Below are 18,012 nucleotides of genomic sequence, written 5' to 3'. Positions count from 1 at the left end.
ATTAAACCTCTCTCTCTGTGTACGTCACTAGTACTTGAGGCTATGGAAAAGATACCAGTACTAATAAGTATTTCAGGCTTATGACAGCAAAGCTCTGCACAAAGGGCCTGCACTTCACTCAAGGAAATTGTAAAGATAGAGCAATGATAGAAAGCAAGCAACAGAAAGCACTTACCTGGGCTGTTTTACCCTGTAAGACACAGGCAAAAAGCAGCTTAAATCACACAAAACTAAAATAAGGCTCGTAACAAGACAAATCTGAACAAGAATGTTGCTACTTCTACAAAACGAGACGACAGAAGGCACAAGCCTGCCTGGATCTGGGCTTTCTACCCGGGCACCTCTTAGCCCACTTGTGATGGCACAGTGGCAAGAGAGAGACGTTCTGTATGTGCTCAGAAGTGCTGTCTTCTGTAATGACAAGTCAAGGAATAACAGGAGACTTGGTTCCTGGACTGAAAATCCATTCCAGAGCGAGGTTACATAGTTGTTGTCTCATCAAGTAGCAAGGCAAGAATTGTCCTTAGTGAGAGGCATCTCCATCCATTAACATGCACCAGGAGGTAATGTTACCCGAGTGCATGCTGGAGGGGACAATCCCTGCACCTTGACAAGGGTGCAATGAGTCCTTGGCAGTGCTAGGGGGAAAGGGGGGGCAAAATGGAGCAGGATAGGAGGGATTTAAGATAATTGTCCCTTGGCTTTGTAGCATTAGTTCCAAAATGGAAAACCGGGAGGATGGAATCAGAGCTTCTGATCCCCACAGCCCAGAAATGTGGATGCTGTGCACAATATCTGTCCTTACAGTTGGGCCATCGGCATGAATGTCTTTCCAAATGGAGAGCATGTTGTGCAGCACAATGCATAAGATCCCAAGCTCAATTCCTCTCTCAAATGGAGGGTCAGAAAAGACTTTGGCTCAAGAGCTGGGAGAGAAGCTGCAAGGACTTGCTAGGCGAAATGGACCAGTGTCTCAACTTTGCACCAAGCAACTCCTTGTGGGTTGCATCCAGTTGGTGTTCCCTCCACTGATAGAAGGCCCCTTCCCCCTGCAGCCCCCTCAAGCTGGGCAACAAGTTTGGGAGGTGGAAATTGCTGAGGATCAAGTTGATCCCTCTGACGCTGGCAGGAGGCTCTGGAGTGTCCCAGGACAAGGGGACGGAGAGAATGTATCTGCCTGCCCAGGGACAATTCATTTACTTCTGTTTCTGCATTATGGCGTCCAACCAGGAGCACAAACAGGAGCAAACGCAGACAAATTCTGTCTACGGATCCCAAAGTACTCTCTCTGTGTTGTCAGGAGAAGCGAGGGAGGCAGGGAGAGATGCCGCTGTTTAGGCTTTCACCGGTGACAACCAATTCTGACATCTCTCCTGCCACAGTGACAACAGAGGCTCTGCACATTGACCCAGGAAAAAGGAGCTCTGAACAGAGGAGGACTCTCTGTCCTAACCACTCAGCCGTGCAGGGATGGCAATGGGCAGAGGCAGAGCTGGGTGCCTGTCAGCAGAAATATTGACATGCATATTCAGAGAAGGGTGCAGAACGAGAGGTGATAACTGGGCTGGGATTATTTTGACTGACTTGCTGAACAAGGAAATGAGGGGTGGGCGGGCATGGGCCTGATATGTTAGGGGGCTGGTTGTGATTGAATGGTGCTGAAAGAATGGTCTTCTGCACAAACTTGAAGATATTGCCTTCTGCAATATGTGGAAATGTAATGGGCAGGGCAAGCTGATTACAAAGAAAAGGATCAAGGAAGGCAGGAACTGTTGGGGTGAGCTGCATTTTTTTAAATGGCAAACCTGAAGTTGTGTGGAGTTGATCAGATTTATCCATTCTCTGAGTGTCAGTCCTTATACAGCCAAAACAACCCCATCTATGCACAAAAAAGGACCTAACATCAGGTCTGAGTGAACCCCAAAAGTTTGCAAATGTACACAAAAAAAGGTGAAGAACTTAAGCGGGGAAGCGAATCTAAAAAACAGCCCAATGAAAACTAAACACACTCAGTGGGCATGGAATGGGAGAGGGAGGGAAAGGAACTAGAGGAGAAGAGGGAGGGGAATGGCACGGCCAGCATCGTTCCACACTGCAACACTTTGTTGCGGATCCTATTTGTATAAACTGTGAGCGATCTCGATTTCTCCAAGCACCAGAACACTTGCTCAAGAGAGAGACATCAGTAGGCTTGGGAAAAGGTTTGCAGAATGACAAAATATTTGGCAGGGGGAGCAAACCCTTGCTAGGGAAATCCCCAAACATGATTATGCATGCTTAGGCAGCTGAAATGCTGACTCCGACTATGTGGAGGGGGGTGGATAGGCAGAAAACTGGGGGCAGTGAGGGTGGAGTGGAATGCCCTGAGACTAGAAAGGCTCACTCCATACTGCAACAGTTGGTGCAAGCTCCAGTAGTCTATATAAAATGACACTTGGTTTCAATATTTATGGAACTTTCCCAACATACAGAACATTGAAATCAGGTACACACAAAGCTCTAGGTAAACTCTATTAGAGAAAAATGGGTGGGAGGGAGGGACATTTGTATGTTTGGTGCCTAAAATGCACACCCCACCACCTCTAACTTAGAGGCAAGATTACTACCCAACTATTAGCACCCTCTACCTCTTTGTGGTCAGTACAGATACTGCAGGGTGTGTGGCAAACAAGTAACACAGACAAGAAATAAGTCACTATTTGGAGCACTAAGTTTAGGGAGGGAGAATAATTTTTTTCCATTCCACACCAGCTGAATGTCAATCCAAGTAACATCCCCCAGAACAGCAAATCCTTTTCAGCGTTTCCAGCAAAGCACAATACCATTTGGTGCTTCTCTTGCACTCCTAACACCGAGCAAAAGAGGTATACTTTTTTAAATGATTTCAATTTAGAGAGAATCTGTTTTTGGGGTAGTTTTTCCACATCTTCCCTCCCTCAACTCTAAAGCAAGTGTTCCTTTGCAATCCTGCTTTTTAACAGACAGAAGTCTTTTAAAAAACAATTTTTACTTCTCCAAACCAACTCTCTTCCCCAGTCCATGTCCCTCAATCTCACTGATGGGGTGTAGCCGTACTGTAGTTGTTTTAAACGCCTCTTGTCCATTCGTCCAGCTTTTACCTGGGGGGAACCATTGGCCCCATCTCAGTCCATGTCCCTCATCTGAAGTGGGGACAGGGCGTTCCTGGCTCTTCCCTGCTTTTCCTTTTCCACCCACTCTCACCTTTATAAAAACACAATGTTAAGTCTCCCGGAAAGTGCTTGCCGCACATTTAAGTGTTTATCTTACTGAACTTATAAGCTCATTTTAGAAACAGCTGAAAGCAATTTATTTCTGCCTGTTTTCAGGCTTCTGCAGCAGCCCTTCTGGGAGAGAATGATAACATCCCAAAGGCTTAAGTCAGTGCAAATGACAACACTGGCTGCCGCACCAATAGTTGCTAAATCACCATTTGAGTTGGCCATCATCTGTGGCTGGGAGATCGGAGCCGTCAAGGGTCAAATCCTTTCAGTTAAGAAAAACTGTCTGTATATATACATATTATACTAAAGGAGCAAGTGGCAATAGAAAACAATGCATGGAAGACTCAAATGGTGAAGGCGATAATGAAATAATACCAAGGGAGAATTCTGTTATTGCACAGTTACTGCATTTGTATAAGGTAATGGCACATATAACTTTCTAAATCCCTGTAAAGTGCTGTGGCATCATCTTAACTTGGATAGTTTTTTTGCTTAAACTTCATACAATTGGAAGGCTATCTGATTCTACTCCTCACTCTCAGGCACAGAATAGGACCTCAGCCCTGGACCAATTGATAAATAATATCAACTGCAGTTCCATGAAGGTCTCAGATTGCCTTAAAACAAAGATGGGGAAAAGTTTTCCCCCCAGATGTTGTTGGACTCCAATTCCCATCAGCCCCAGCCAGCATGGCCAATGGTCAGAAATCATGCGAGTTCAGCAACAACTGGAGGGCCAGAAATTCCCTGCCCCTCTCAGGATTAATTTCTCCTTCTTCACTGCTTACCCCACAGGAGCAGGGTGACAGCATTATGGCTGTGAGAAGGGACAACTGTACGGGGAGACTGCTCAGCAGAGTAGTCAGAATTAATTAACTGATTGACTACCAAAAATGATCTTGCCCGAATAAACCCAGGAAGCCATTGGAGAGCTATAGGAGCACACTTGTCCCATGTTTGGTGCAGGCAGATTAAATGCTGCACCTTGAATTAGTGCTGACATGATTGCTGTGTGGAATTTGGCTGCACAATGGTTGCAAAGCACCTACTGGACAGCGCCTGTGACGGAAACTGCACTGGGTGGGGGCACGGATTTATCTCCCCATATGGCTATGTTCTGGGACCGACAAAGGTGGGCAACTGAGAAAACACGAGAGCGAGGCATGAAGCAGATAAGGAGAAACAGACTCTGCAAAGGGGAAATGGCACAGGAATTTGGAGGCAGGGAGGAGAAACTATATCTGTAATAGTTTGTGCCTTGAAAAGCTTTCCACCCAATATTGCAAATTTTCAGTTTCCTTAGCCAGTGTGTACAGCCCAAAGAGAGGTGGCGGAGGAGGGGACAGTGTTATGGCTACTTCTCTCTGCCACCAGCAACAAGGTTTCATCCCTCAGTCTAACAGAATGCACACTCTGCTTGCTCTATGAAGCATAATAGTGCCAAAGGAAAATCTTGATTGGCTGGGCAGGATCACCAAGCCACCGTTTGGATCAGTGCCACAATGTGCTGCCTCTCACCTCGTTGATGCGGATCTGCTGGAGCTCTTGTTCAGCTGCAGTCAGAGGAGCCGGAGCGGAGTAGGACGAAACATGCTTCTGGTAACCGCTGAGCGAGATGTCTTCCTGTAGACAGACAGAGGTGGTGGATGTAGCAGCCACAGGTATGGTTCAAAGTACAACAGAGAGGAACTTGTCCAATGTTAGCTGGTCATGTACACTGGGCTTAGTATTAGATTTGCTGTCAAATGACAGACATGTCTTGAGGATTTCACAGTTATATATAACCACTGGAAGTTGCAGACAAACAGAAACGCAAGATTCCTCCCACGCTATATATAGTATGATCTCATTTCATGTGCAATGCTGCCACCTTATGGTGCTTTCCTAGAAAGCCACAGTGCCATGAAAACCATGGCTAGCAAACCAGGGTTTGCTATTGCATCGTGTGTCGAATCATGGACTAACCATGTTTCATATCAGTACACCCACCTAAAAGGGGGTGCTCGAACTTGATGTTAAGCCTATGCACCTCCTTTCCTTTCCTTTCTTTCCTTTCTGTCTTTCATCCATCTATACACCTACCTAGGAGTGCTGCTCTAATTATGGAGAGGAAAGGTGGAGACAGGGCCTTAATGAAGACCACACAGCCCAAACTCCGACCCTCACCAAATGCGGATTCAAAAGGATTAAAAATAATCACAAATTAAATAAATCTGCAGTGGGGGGAAATGGGAAACACTGAAGATCTCAGTTGAAGAACTTAAGAAACCTGTTGTATCAGGCCAAAGGTCCACCATCCTGTTCACACAGTTGCTTCCTTGATGCCCATGGGAAGCCCAAAAGCAGGACATGAGAACAACAGCACTCTCCCTACCTCTGGTTTCCAGAGTCATGCAGTGGAGGGCAAAAAGAGCCATCATGGCTGGTAGCCACTGATAGCTTTATCTTCCAGTTTCCCAGAAAGCTTTTATTATTACTATTAACACACTTGATTGTCTTCTGCACTAAACAACTGAAGACTACTCAAAGGGGCTGTGGGGGAGGGGGTTAAATTGACCCAGAAAAATGCCTGCCTTCTAGATGCAACATGGTACAAGACAACAATGGCTAAGGCTCTTCCTGACGGCCCTGCTGCATATTGCCATACCTTAACTGTTCCAAAGAGCTCGTCCTTTACATGCCCTCCTCCAAACTCTTTCTTCACTGTTGCTCTGGTTGCTGCATAGAGCATCTTCAGTCTAACCTGGTCATACAGAGAGAAACATCAGTGACAAGGGCAAGCTATTCCATGGCTATGATAACATGAAGAATCAGACTGGGTTGCCCCAACCACTCTGGGTGGCTCCCAACACAATATTTAAAACACAATAAAACATCAGCCATTAAAAAACTTCCCTAAACAGGGCTGCCTTCAGATGTCTTCTAAAAGTCATATAGTGAATTATCTGTTTGACATCTGATAGGAGGGCGTTCAACAGGGCGGGCGCCACTACCGAAAAGGCCCTCTGCCTGGTTCCCTTTAACTTCACTTCTCACAGTGAGGGAACCGCCGGAAGGCCCTTAGAAATGGACGTTGGTGTCCAGGCTGAACGATGGGGGTGGAGACACTCCTTCAGGTATATAGGACCGAGGCCATTTAGGGCTTTAAAGGTCAGCACCAACACTTTGAATTGTACTTGGAAATGTACTGGGAGCCAGTGAAGATCTTTAGGATTGGTGTTATATGGTCCTGGATGCTGCTCCCAGTCACCAGTCTAGCTGCCGCATTCTGGATGAGTTGTAGTTTCTGAGTCACCTTCAAAGGTGGCCCCATGCAGAGTGCATTGCAGTAGTCTCCCAATTACAATGGTCATGGAATGCTGTAACTGCAGGGTTTTACATTTGTGGGTTCTGAGCTCATTCGTTATTAAGGAATATGTCCCCTTGCTAATATTTTTAGATAGTCATCTTCAAACTACTGTTCCAAAATACATTCAGGCAGACTAGAAAGTCAACCATGTGAGGGCTTGCAAGTAAAATCTATAGGGCTGCCAATATAAGCAATTACAGAGAGTCAATTGAACTGGCAGCTATTCCCCAGGAGGGATTATGGATGATCTTATCACAGAGTTCAACATCAGGACTTTGGGGATGGTTAGCAACTATTGTTCCTATTACTGTAACCTTTTTACCTTAACTGCCTTCACAGCTAGGAGGGTTTTATGTTTTAATAACTGGGTGAAATATTCAAGTTTATTGAGACTTGCATTAACCTCCACCCCCCCCCCGGCCGAGGAAAAAAAAAATCCCCTGAACCTCTCTCATACTGTTGGTGGCTATGTATGAATGCTGTTAGCACAGGTAAGGCACAGAAATATACAGATTTCAATATAAAAATATTTGCACTCTGCCATTTGAATTAAAATTAAAAATCTTCAAAGCAGCCAGCTCAAATTTAAAATCCAATTTTTTTAAAACTGAATAAGGCAAAATGCAACAAGCAGAACAGAAGAAAATTAGTAACTCATTAGTTAAATGGTCAAAAGAAAGTCAGCAGGACACACATATTGTATTCCCTCAAACTCAGTCCTGCAGACCTTCTGAAAAAAGCACCTCCTTTGCTGCCTGTCTAAATGTTAGCACAGGAAAACTTCCCAGGAAGGAGTTCCACAATTCTGGCAATATTTTTGGTGCCACTGTTCATAGGCCTTGTTCCAGAGAGTAACCATACACCACACTGAAGGGAAGGATCAAGATCAGAAACTACACAGAAAATCTCAAAATACAGGCAAATTCATATGGGAGCAGGGAGGCCTTAAAGTACCCTGAGCCCCAAGGATTCACAGCAATCTTCCCCAACTTGAGGCCCCCTTAGATGTTGCTGGACTCCAACTCTCATCATCCCTGACTACTGGCTATGCTGTCTGGGTCTGATGGGAATTGGAGTCCAACAGCATCTGGAGGCCACAGGTTCGGGAAGGCTGATTTAGGAGTTCAACCTCACTTTCATAGAAAATGTAACGAGGTGGTTGATTTAAACACGGGTGTCGATTTAAACATGGGTGTCATACGTTCCCTTCAGCTAACTATAGTCAGAATTCTGGCAGTGTCAGTCTCCATACAACCCCTCCATATTCTAGCCATAAAAGCTTTTAACTATGCAAAAACAATTTTAGAGTAATGTGTGGTCTGCATTTTATTTATATCGCCCTTCCTTGTGTGTGTGGTGTCCAGGGCGAGGGCTTTATTTGTGGTGCTCCTTCTTCAGCAGCTGTGGAACTCCGTCCCTCCTGAGATATGGCTGGTGCCACCATACGTACCTTGCGTTCTGCCACCGTCTAAAAACATACCGATTCACCCCAGGCTTTTGTAGGGGAGTGAGCTTTTAGGTGGAGATTTGCGAACAGGTGTTTTAAAAAGGCTGTCTTATTTCAATTGGCTCTGGTGTTTCAACTGTTTTTAATGGCTTAAGTGTACAAACGGCATTTTTAAACCAATTTTTATTGTAACCTGCCCTGTAATGACTTTTTGATGAAGGGTGGGATAGAAATGCCTTCAATACATAAATAGGGGAGAATGTTTCAACTGATTTAGCTGACGATCCTTTAAAGAAACCTGGAGTGATCTGGGAAAGAGAAGGGGAGGGGGGGGAATGGCAGCACGCCTCACAGAAACGATAAGCCATGTTAAAACATTGCCTGTGTTGGCCTCCAGATGGCACGATAATCCAATAAGAGCGGAGATTATAGGAGCAAGAGTTCTGCAAGATTTGTGTTCACAACACAAATGCCTGAGAATGCAAGAATGTATAAATGGCAGTATTTACCCTCTGTATTTTACCTTGTCCACAGAAATGAAGGAGCGTCTCCATCATTCTGCCCGGACACTGAGGTCCAGCACCGAGGGCCTTCTGGCGGTTCCCTCGTTGCGAGAAGCCCAGTTGCAGGGAACTAGGCAGAGGGCCTTCTCGGTGGTGGCGCCTGCCCTGTGGCACGCCCTCCCAACAGATGTCAAAGAGGAAAACAACTACCAGACTTTTAGAAGACATCTGAAGGCAGCCCTGTTCAGGGAGGCTTTTAATGTTTAATAGATTACTGTGTTTTATTTTTCTGTTGGAAGCCGCCCAGAGTGGCTGCGGAAACCCAGCCAGATGGGCGGGGTATAAATAATAAATTATTATTATATTATTATTATTATATCATGAAAAAATAGGATAAAGTCCATCTGACTGTTCTTTAAAGTCTGTTTTGAATGAATGCTTAAACATGGTGAAAAAGAATCTGAAATTGGTATCTGAAGAAGTGTGCATGCACACGAAAGCTCTTACCAAAATAAAAACTTAGTTGGTCTTTAAGGTGCTGCTGGAAGGAATTTTTTTATTTTGTTTCGACTACGTCAGACCAACACGGCTACCTACCTGTAACCAGAAGTATGGTGAAAAAGAATCACCTCCAATTTCCACATGTTATTAAGCCAGGCGTAGGGAACCCCTGGCCCATGGGCTGATGGTAGCCCTCCAGGCCATGTTCCCCAAACTGTGCCCACCTGCCCATCACTGGTGACGTCAGCTGGTGGGCGGAAGAACCGTGTTCAGTCTTGCATTGGCTGCACGATCCTCTTCCCAGCAGGGAACAGGATCTACGTTTTCACCTGCAACCCAATGCATAAACCAGCTACCCATGCCAGTTCAGCTCTGAGCCCTAGGAGGCGAAAGTCGAGCAGAAATAAAGCAGAGGCTTACAGGAGAGTTGTCAGGAGACCAGGAGATGAAGAGCCACTCGTAGCCCTGTGCATTCTGGGTGTCCAGGCGGTAGAGGATGTAGCATGGCTGCAGCTCATCCAGCAGCGGCAGCACAAACGAGTCGTAGTCCTTATCCCAACGCCGAGACAGTTCTTTGTAGGCTCCAAGCACCAACTGCTCTGCAAGTTGGAGGGGGCGGGGCAGAGAAAACGAAAGAACTGTCAGCAAAAAGATGTGGCTCTTAAACACAGCACGCATCATTTACAACCGGGGCTCAAGGAACCTTCTGCAGCCCCAGAACCCCATGCGGGCAACTTTCTGGAGGTTACAGGACAGTGGTGGGCAGAGGCTTTGTCTTTGTACAGTGGGCTGTATACATCCCAGCCATGCAAGCCGAAAGTTTCTACACCTGCCTGCCCACCCTGCAAAAAAAGGGGGGGGGGGAATTATCAAGGATGTATTCTAGCCAGGCAAAAGCACCTGAGGAGGGTATGATGAAGAGAGTCCCAAGCCAACCAAGATTCTTTGGTAAGGCTTGGTTCATCATCATCATCATCATTTTAATTTGTTGAAACTATGCTCAAGGCAGCTTACAACATGACAAGATTTACATAATTACAAACATAACAGAAGTCATAAACAATAAATAAAACACATCAAAAAGTACACAACTTAGTGGAAGCAATTTCCACATAAATCATAAGATCTAAAACTAAAGCTACAACAATATCAATAACAGCAACAGCTCTCTCAACTCCCCGTAAACAATACTCCAGCCCAAGAATCTGTCCAACAGCCTCAGCTTTTGTAGCTGGAGTCAGTCAGCACTCCACTCTCCCCGGCCAGATGGGAAAGGGCCAGTAAGGCAGGGTGCAGGTCTTCCAGGGCTCACAGCCAAGGTGGTCTCATTTAAAACAACACAGATAAAAATTAAAAACAATTTAAGAGAGGATTTTGGGTGCTCAGCAGCAGCCACAGTCCTTGTGAAGCCTGTCAAGCTCTGCCCCATGCCAGGTGGAAAGAGGCAGTCCTCCTTGGGTGAAATTATGAGAATCTCGGCTTTATGGGTTATGGGAAAATAAAGGGAATTGTGTGCAAAGACAGAACATCTGCATTATGTATTGGTCTTCTCCACTCCCAAGAGCACAACTCTAGGAACACAACAGGCATGGCGGACCTGTGATCCTAGAGCCACTCTCCTTCCCTGTTGGGAACGACACCTTTGTTCTCCATCACGAAACAGAAGGGGGAAATCTGTTCATGAATGTGCCTTCATAAGGCTACAGAAGAGCTTGGGAGGGGCACAGAAGATGTGCAGAAAGCGCAAGGACCGTGTGCCTCCCTCCTCCCCCAACCCCAACATGCTGCTGTCAGACTGCAATTGTGGCCGGGCGAGAGTTTTCAAAAGCGAGACCCATCCCTGCCTGTGTTTCTTCTCCAGCATATATTGAAACACCCATTTTATGTTGACACAGCTGTAAGGTTCTGGACAATCCCTTTTGAAATACAAAGGGACATCTGGCAATAATAATAACCTGGCAGTCCTATAGGTTACATAATGAAACCAGCTCCTATGTACCAGTATATAAAAAAGAAGCCCAGCCTAGAGACTTTGCCACCGACAAAGGGAACACTAATACTCCGAGTCATACCGGTAACTTGCTTTGCTACATGCAGAAAGCCTCAGGTTCAAATCTAACACTGCTACTTAAGAGCATTGGGTAGGGAAAATGCCTCTGTGACTTCTAATCAGAATAGACTGTCCAGTACATGGGACAAAAGTTGGCTCCAATATAAGGCAGCTTCATGGGATTTTATGTTGGGGGGGAAACAGAAAACCTTTCTGCTTGGGCTAGATTTCTACATCAGGGAGAAGGCAAAGCAAGATCCCAGAGGAGTAAACTATGTGATTACTCTGAATGTACCTATCAGCCTATAATCAGAGCTACTGAGTTAGGCAGAAAATATGAAAGCACTCCAGACCCTGCTGACAAGTGACCACTTGGCTGGGTAAGTGATAGCTGTCTGTTGCATCATTTGTTTTGTTTCTACTGCAGACCCATTTCCCAAGAAAGCAGGAACGGGCTATGTTTTTCGGGAACCCTCGAGTGCCCATGTTAACTCGCTCTCCGATTCACTCATGATAAACAAAAAAAGGGGCCAAGAAGGTCACAAGGACCTTTGCCAGAACTCAACCTCATAAAAACATAACAAAATGTTTCTGCTTCAACACAGAGGTGGCCCATTTGCGGCCCAGATGTTGCTGGACAACAACTCCTATCATCCCTGACCACCAGCCATGTTGGCTGGGGCTAATGGGAGTTGGAGTCCTGAAACATCTGCAAGGCCTGAAGTCCCATGCCCCTAGGCTAGAGCAACCCAGGCCTCCTGCCGGCTTGCCAAATCTCCTCAACCATTCTTGTCCTTATAAAGCCATCCCCTGTAGTTTCAGGTCAGCAAAAAAGGGGGGGTGGGGAAGAGAGAAATTAGGAATGTGGGTGTCACTGTGGGTGTCACTCAGGCTGTGGAGACAGCCCCGGAAACGTCCACTTCCCTCTAGGATGCAAAACATGCCCTCAACTAGCAGCCATTTCCTGTCCTTTCATTTACTGCTGCTTATGCCACCTTAGCAAGTTTTTGCTTTTATGGAAAGTCGATTTAACCATCTGAGAGCTTTCAGTCTGCTGCTTAAAAACTGACTGAAAAAGTGAGTAAATATTGCAGTTCAATCAAAGATAAATTCTAATTTGACCTCCTAGGAATGATGCATCCAACTACCGGTACACACACACAACTTTGTGGTTCAGTTATCTTTGCGAAACACTGTGTGATGCACTTCTACAGTTTCCTGTTCTGACAAGTTTGCCACAACCCTTGGTCCCACAATGAAGCAGCAAGGCAAACCATCAATGGCTAGCACATGATATGGTGGACCCATGTTTCTGAAATGGAAATACGTATAGAGTTGATGGAGAAACAAAAGGAGCAATTATTAATGAACTAAATGGAAATTCTAATTTGGAGCACATCCAATCTAACCAGTTTTGTTTGTTTGTTAGAGGTGGCTGGAGAACCTCCAATGAATAGCCATAAAACTCAGCATCTTTTGGACTAGTTTAATGCTCTGTTTCTAGATTTTCTTGCACTCAAGTTCCTTCTTAAAGACCTATAAAACTGTCCACCATTAGTTTGGATAGATAGAAGTATTACCAGTCATGGTGGCTCTGCCTATCTTCCTGCCTTTCTCTTTTATTCTTTAAACACAAACACAAACACACACACACACACACACACACACACACACACACAGGTATGCAAAGGTGCACATGTCCATTTAACATTATGAGAATAAACATAGATGCACTGCAGATACATTACAAATCAGGAACTGCCCACTCAAGCAAGAAATGACATCACGATGGAGAAGCAAATTGCACACTGGGAAATACGATGCATTATGGATCACCTACAATTACACCACTTTGGAATATTGGTGGCCTACCACATGACTAATATGGGACCCAGGTGGCGCTGTGGTTAAACCACTGAGCCTAGGGCTTGCTGACCAGAAGGTCGGCGGTTCGAATCCCTGTGGCGGGGTGAGCTCCCGTTGCTTGGTCCCAGCTCCTGCCAACCTAGCAGTTCGAAAGCATGTCAAAATGCAAGTAGATAAATAGGAACCGCTACAGCGGGAAGGTAAACGGTGTGTCGGTCACGACTGGACCTAATGGTCAGGGGTCCCTTTACCTTTACCTTTACCACATGACTAAAGGTTCCCAGGGAGCCACAGTCAATTGTTGCTTCCCAGTGCATGCCCACAATGCTTTTCTGTTTGTCTTGTGATGGCCTATGCCTGTTTGAAACATTTGTTTATTTCCTGCCTTTTCTTCATCACAGAGCCCAAGACAGCATACATATGGTTCCCAAGCAGCTTCCCATCCAGGCACAGGCCAGACCCAGGCCTGCTTGACCACAGCAAGTGGTGACCTCAAGTGCCTTCAGACCACATGCGTACAAGCAATGAAACAACAAACCAGGCCTTCAAATATGTGCCTGATCTTGGCCTGTCAATCATCAGTCAATCTGAAGATGAGAGGTCAGGGAATACACTTTCAGGATTCTTCACACAAGCCCTGAATTGTCTCTCTAATTCTCTGCAAACAATAGGAAAACAACAATATGTCACAAACAAACAATGCAACAGCTTGAACAGCAGCAGGTCAGGCAGCCAACACATGTGGCCTTTTTTAAAAAAACAACAACAACCTGTTTGGTCATATTACAACAGGGACCATGCCAGAATGCTGCTCACCTCCTGCAATCTGCACACGCCCCTTCACACAAATTCCCCTTCCACTAAGTTCCAACCTTTCGACAACGTATTATTTCATCGAAAGCAGGCAGTCACCACTTTCCAGAGGAATCATTGCTGCTCAAAGTGAGAACTTATGGACTCAATCACATGACATTGGGAATGAACCTGCAAACTGCCTCATACCAAGTCAGACCACCAATTAATCCAGCCTAGCACTTTGCCTACTCCAACGGGAGAAGCCCTTCGAAGTCTCAGGCAGCCAGTCTTTCCCATTAACTTCTGCATGTCAAGCATATCCCTCTCCAAAAGAAATCAAAGACTGGAGTCAGAGCTGCATACATTGTGCACATATGGGCAAGCACAGAAAGATTTCCTGCCTGGAGGTTATCCTGACACACCACAGGCAACGAGGCAAGTGGCTAATTTCAAGCCTGAGCTAAGGCTAGCTCACCTGGAGTCACAGCTACATATTTCATTCCCTTCTAATATACAACCTTCTTTTCTAATAAGTAGCCCTGTTATTACAGAAAAGAAAAAGAGGGGTAAAAGAGGGAGGTGATCAGCAAAAGGAGGCCTTGGGTTTGAATCTGTTCTTCACTGAGGCACCTTTTTTGCATTATTTATTGAATAAAGATGCAAGTTGCATCACCAGCAAGTTCTTTCTTGTCAGGAAACTGGCAAGTAACCTTGCAGAAACCGCAAGCAGACAGAGGTACCGTGTTTCTCATATTATAAGACACATCTTATATTTATTTTTTCCTCAAAAAAACACACTATGGCTTATTTTCAAGGGATGTCTTATTTTTTTCCTCCTCCTCCTGCCGGCATTGCTGCTGCGCCTATCACTATGTCTTATTTTCAGGGTATGGCTTATATTCCTTGAATGCTTAAAAATCCTGCTAGGGCTTATTTTATGGGTATGTCTTAAAATATGAGAAACAGGGTACAGTATAGTTATGAAACACTTAGGCAACATTATTACCCATTTTTGTACAGTGGTACCTTGGTTTACGACGACGATCCGTTCTGGGGAGCCGGTTGCTCCCCGAGTTTGTCACTCGCCGAAGGCATGCTTCTGCACATGCATGAAGCGCCGATAGAGCGCTTCTGCACACACACACGCTGCGCAGATCACTTCTGCGCATCCACACACGCGGAACCCGGATGTAAATACTTCCAGGTCCACGGCTATAGCTCTCCGAGTTCGTTGTAAACAGAGGCGGTTGCCAACCGAGGTTCCCCTGTACTTTACGTCATCTCATCTCAAGGAGGATACAGTGGTACCTCGGGTTACGAACTTAATTCGTTCCGCAGGTCCGTTCTTAACCCAAAACCGTTCTTAACCTGAGGCATGCTTTCGCTAATGGGGCGTCCTGCTGCTGCTGTGCTGCTGGCGCACGATTTCCATTCTCATCCTGGGGCGAAGTTCGCAACCCGAGGTACTACTTCCGGATTGGCGGAGTTTGCAACCCAAAGTGTTTGCAATGCGAAGCGTTTGTAACCCGAGGTACCACTGTATTGCAAATCTGGAAAAGGTTCAGGAGAGGTTTCTCTCCCTCTTGTACAATACCAGAACCCAGCGCCATCCAATGAAATTGAATGTTGGAATATTTAGGAGGGACAAAAAGACGCACTTCTTCACACAGTGGAATTTGCTTTGACCAGATATAGTGATGGTCACTGACTTGGATGGCTTTAAAAGAGTACAGTATGAGACAAATTTATAGAGGATGGTTACTACCCACGATACACTCAAGGCCTGTTTGCAGACTTCCCATAGGCCTAGGTGGCCTGATTCAGTAGGCCTCTTTCTTCTTATGCTCTTATGTACCACCAGTCAACAGAAGGCTGCTCTATTTCTTAAACCTGAATTAAGCTGCTCATTGCTCTTCTGTTCTGCAAAATGAAGAATGACAGACTGAGCCAAAAAGAGCTCTTACTTCCTGTATAGACTTTGGGGTGTGGAGAGCTGGTGTTCTCAGTTAACCATATTAAAATGGAAAAACGAAACAGGGCAGAAGGCACTGCACTGTAAAGCCAGATTTGCTAAACACTTGATTGCTGACAGATTCAGTGTGCAAAGTAGGAAGTGGCTGTGAATCAGGGTGAAGAGCCTGTCAAGTTATTATTTGTTAGGCATGTACAAAAGGCATGAACATAGCTTGTTCAAAAAGCATAAGAACAATAGCTCATTTCAGGGGGAGGGGGTTCTGCAGAGATCTGAGTGTCTCTAACACTTCTGGTCACACTTAGGTTTCAGATTTAACAGCCACTACCCACATTGGTGATTTTCTTGCCGTATGGCTTGCCGCTTTCACAATCCGGCTTTCACTTTATCTCCTGCCATTTAACTTGACACCCTGGTAGTGGCATCACCACCCCCACCCCAACTCCCACTGCTCCTACTCCACACTTCATAGGGTTTTTGTAAAGATTCAAAAGACTGGAGGACAGAAAGTGAGATTTAAGTTCTAAGCTCCACTGGAACCAATACAAGCTTTTGTGACTCACTTCACCCTGCAAATACCCAGGAACGTATTTCTCAAGTTTGGAACCACAGCCCTTCCAATCTACAAGCTGCAGGCAGACTTCGTTACTGTGCTGGAAGCTAAAGCTACACTGGGCACACCCTGACCTTGTGGTTCAAAGGGAAGTTAAGAGATTAATTCTTAAAAGCACCGAGATTAGAAATAACAAACATCATTTAGGGCTGTGGCAATAGGAAAGACCTGATCATCTAGACATAAAACTGCTGTAAAGAAGAATGCTTCTTTTATAACTACCAAGCTACGTGGCTCTGGTGTGTCTGTTCTATGTGCCTCAGGAAGGATGCAAGAGCAAGTCTTAGGCTCACATGCTGCCTGCCTACCAATACCGTTCATATAAAAGATGGCTTGAGGAGAGGCGGATATTTCTGTCATTCATGTCATCTCTGTACCCTAGTATGAAATAGAAGGGACCCCTCTGTTCCCTACTCAACACAAATAAAAAAACCTCCCATCCCTCTCTTTACTCAGCCATCTAGCAAACAAAATACAAACTAAATAGCAGATTAGTTAATAAAGCTTGTCAATAACTGGTCACAGCCCAATCTATATGGTATCACACACACACTCTAAATGCTTTATTGAAATTAAAAGGAAACAAAAAACAAAAGAAATGGTAATATTTGTTACATCTTATCACAATAAGTTCTTCTTGCATTTCTAATGACTTCCCATCACCCCATCATGCATCTACCACTTAATCTATCTACGCAATGTTTGTTTTCATTTTCTTTTGTTAATTTTCATCAGTAGCCTAATATATTCTTTTATAATTATCCATCATGCCACAGAAGTCGTTCGAGGCCTGCCACTGATGTCATATTATTACAATAGTCCTTAAGATATTTTTTTTGTACATGTCCCATTTTCTAATAAATGTTTGATCTGTGTCACACACAGCAGATGGAAGAGTCATCGGGAGGGCAAAACTTCATCAAAATCTATAATAAGCTCCATGCTTACTCACCCCATGAGAGCCCTACGTTGTGTTGGAAATCCTAAGTAATAATCTACCAGGGTCACATGAGCAAAGAACATCAACCCTAAATGCTAGCATGACAACAACCTGAGAAGTGTGACAAAATAAAGGAGAGCAGACAGCTTTCAAGTGGGTCCTTAAAATGTAAGCTTATATTCCCAACATGCCTAAGACGTCAATCAGGACCACTGCCAGACGGCAGTAGGTCCTCGGTAAAGTTTGCCTGGTGTCCCTCACTGAGACGAATCTTCCTCTTTGTGGCAACAGCGCCATCAATTCTCCTCTCTGCCTGCTTTGTTACTTAAAAAATAAATAAATTATTCGCCAGCACAATAGCAGCAGGAGCGCTGGCCCCTTCTCTGCCACCAGGACTCTGGGAGAAGGCCAAGGGTCTACCGGTCACAACCAGGCAGCCAGCTGCTAAAAAGAGGGTGTTTATAAAGGCAGTGAGCAAGGGGGTTGCAGGTCAGGCCTTTGTGAGTCCTGGCAGGTCTTTGTCAGTGTCCAGTCTGGCTGACTGCTGGCACCAGGCCCAATATCAATTACTGTGATTCACAGGTTCATCCTCTTGTTAGTGCTCTGGGATAGTAATCCAGTAACCCAGCAGTCTAAGGTGAAGAGCACAATGGAATAAGTGGGTTGTATTTTCAAGCACAGGCCCTCAGGGTGTTCTTGGCGAGACTGACTATGAGAACTATCAAAGCACAACA

The 18,012-nt window shown here is 45.2% G+C and overlaps 1 protein-coding gene and 1 long non-coding RNA gene across 5 annotated transcripts in view; one reads left to right on the top strand and one right to left on the bottom strand.

Moving 5' to 3' along the window:
- TWF2 (twinfilin actin binding protein 2) overlaps positions 1-18,012 on the bottom strand; it is a 65,510-nt gene that overhangs the window by 15,851 nt on the left and 31,647 nt on the right. For 2 of the 4 annotated variants that reach the window (XM_035106112.3, XM_035106114.3), the window contains exons 3-6: positions 9,463-9,641; positions 5,890-5,985; positions 4,761-4,865; positions 176-190 (exon numbers count right to left, since the gene is read on the bottom strand). In XM_035106112.3, the coding sequence (XP_034962003.1) occupies positions 176-190; positions 4,761-4,865; positions 5,890-5,985; positions 9,463-9,641 (395 nt within the window). The remainder of the gene's footprint in view (positions 1-175; positions 191-4,760; positions 4,866-5,889; positions 5,986-9,462; positions 9,642-18,012) is intronic. The other 2 variants (XM_035106113.3, XM_035106115.3) reach the window with 1 other exon arrangement.
- On the top strand, positions 4,787-9,075 carry LOC148686911 (uncharacterized). Its single transcript, XR_015948222.1, has 2 exons — positions 4,787-4,903; positions 8,573-9,075. It is a non-coding gene; the product is annotated as an uncharacterized LOC148686911 (long non-coding RNA).

The sequence above is a fragment of the Zootoca vivipara genome, chromosome 2 (assembly GCF_965207765.1).
Source record: "Zootoca vivipara chromosome 2, rZooViv2.hap1.1, whole genome shotgun sequence".
NCBI lineage: Eukaryota > Metazoa > Chordata > Lepidosauria > Squamata > Lacertidae > Zootoca > Zootoca vivipara.
This window is presented reverse-complemented; position numbering and strand designations above follow the sequence as displayed.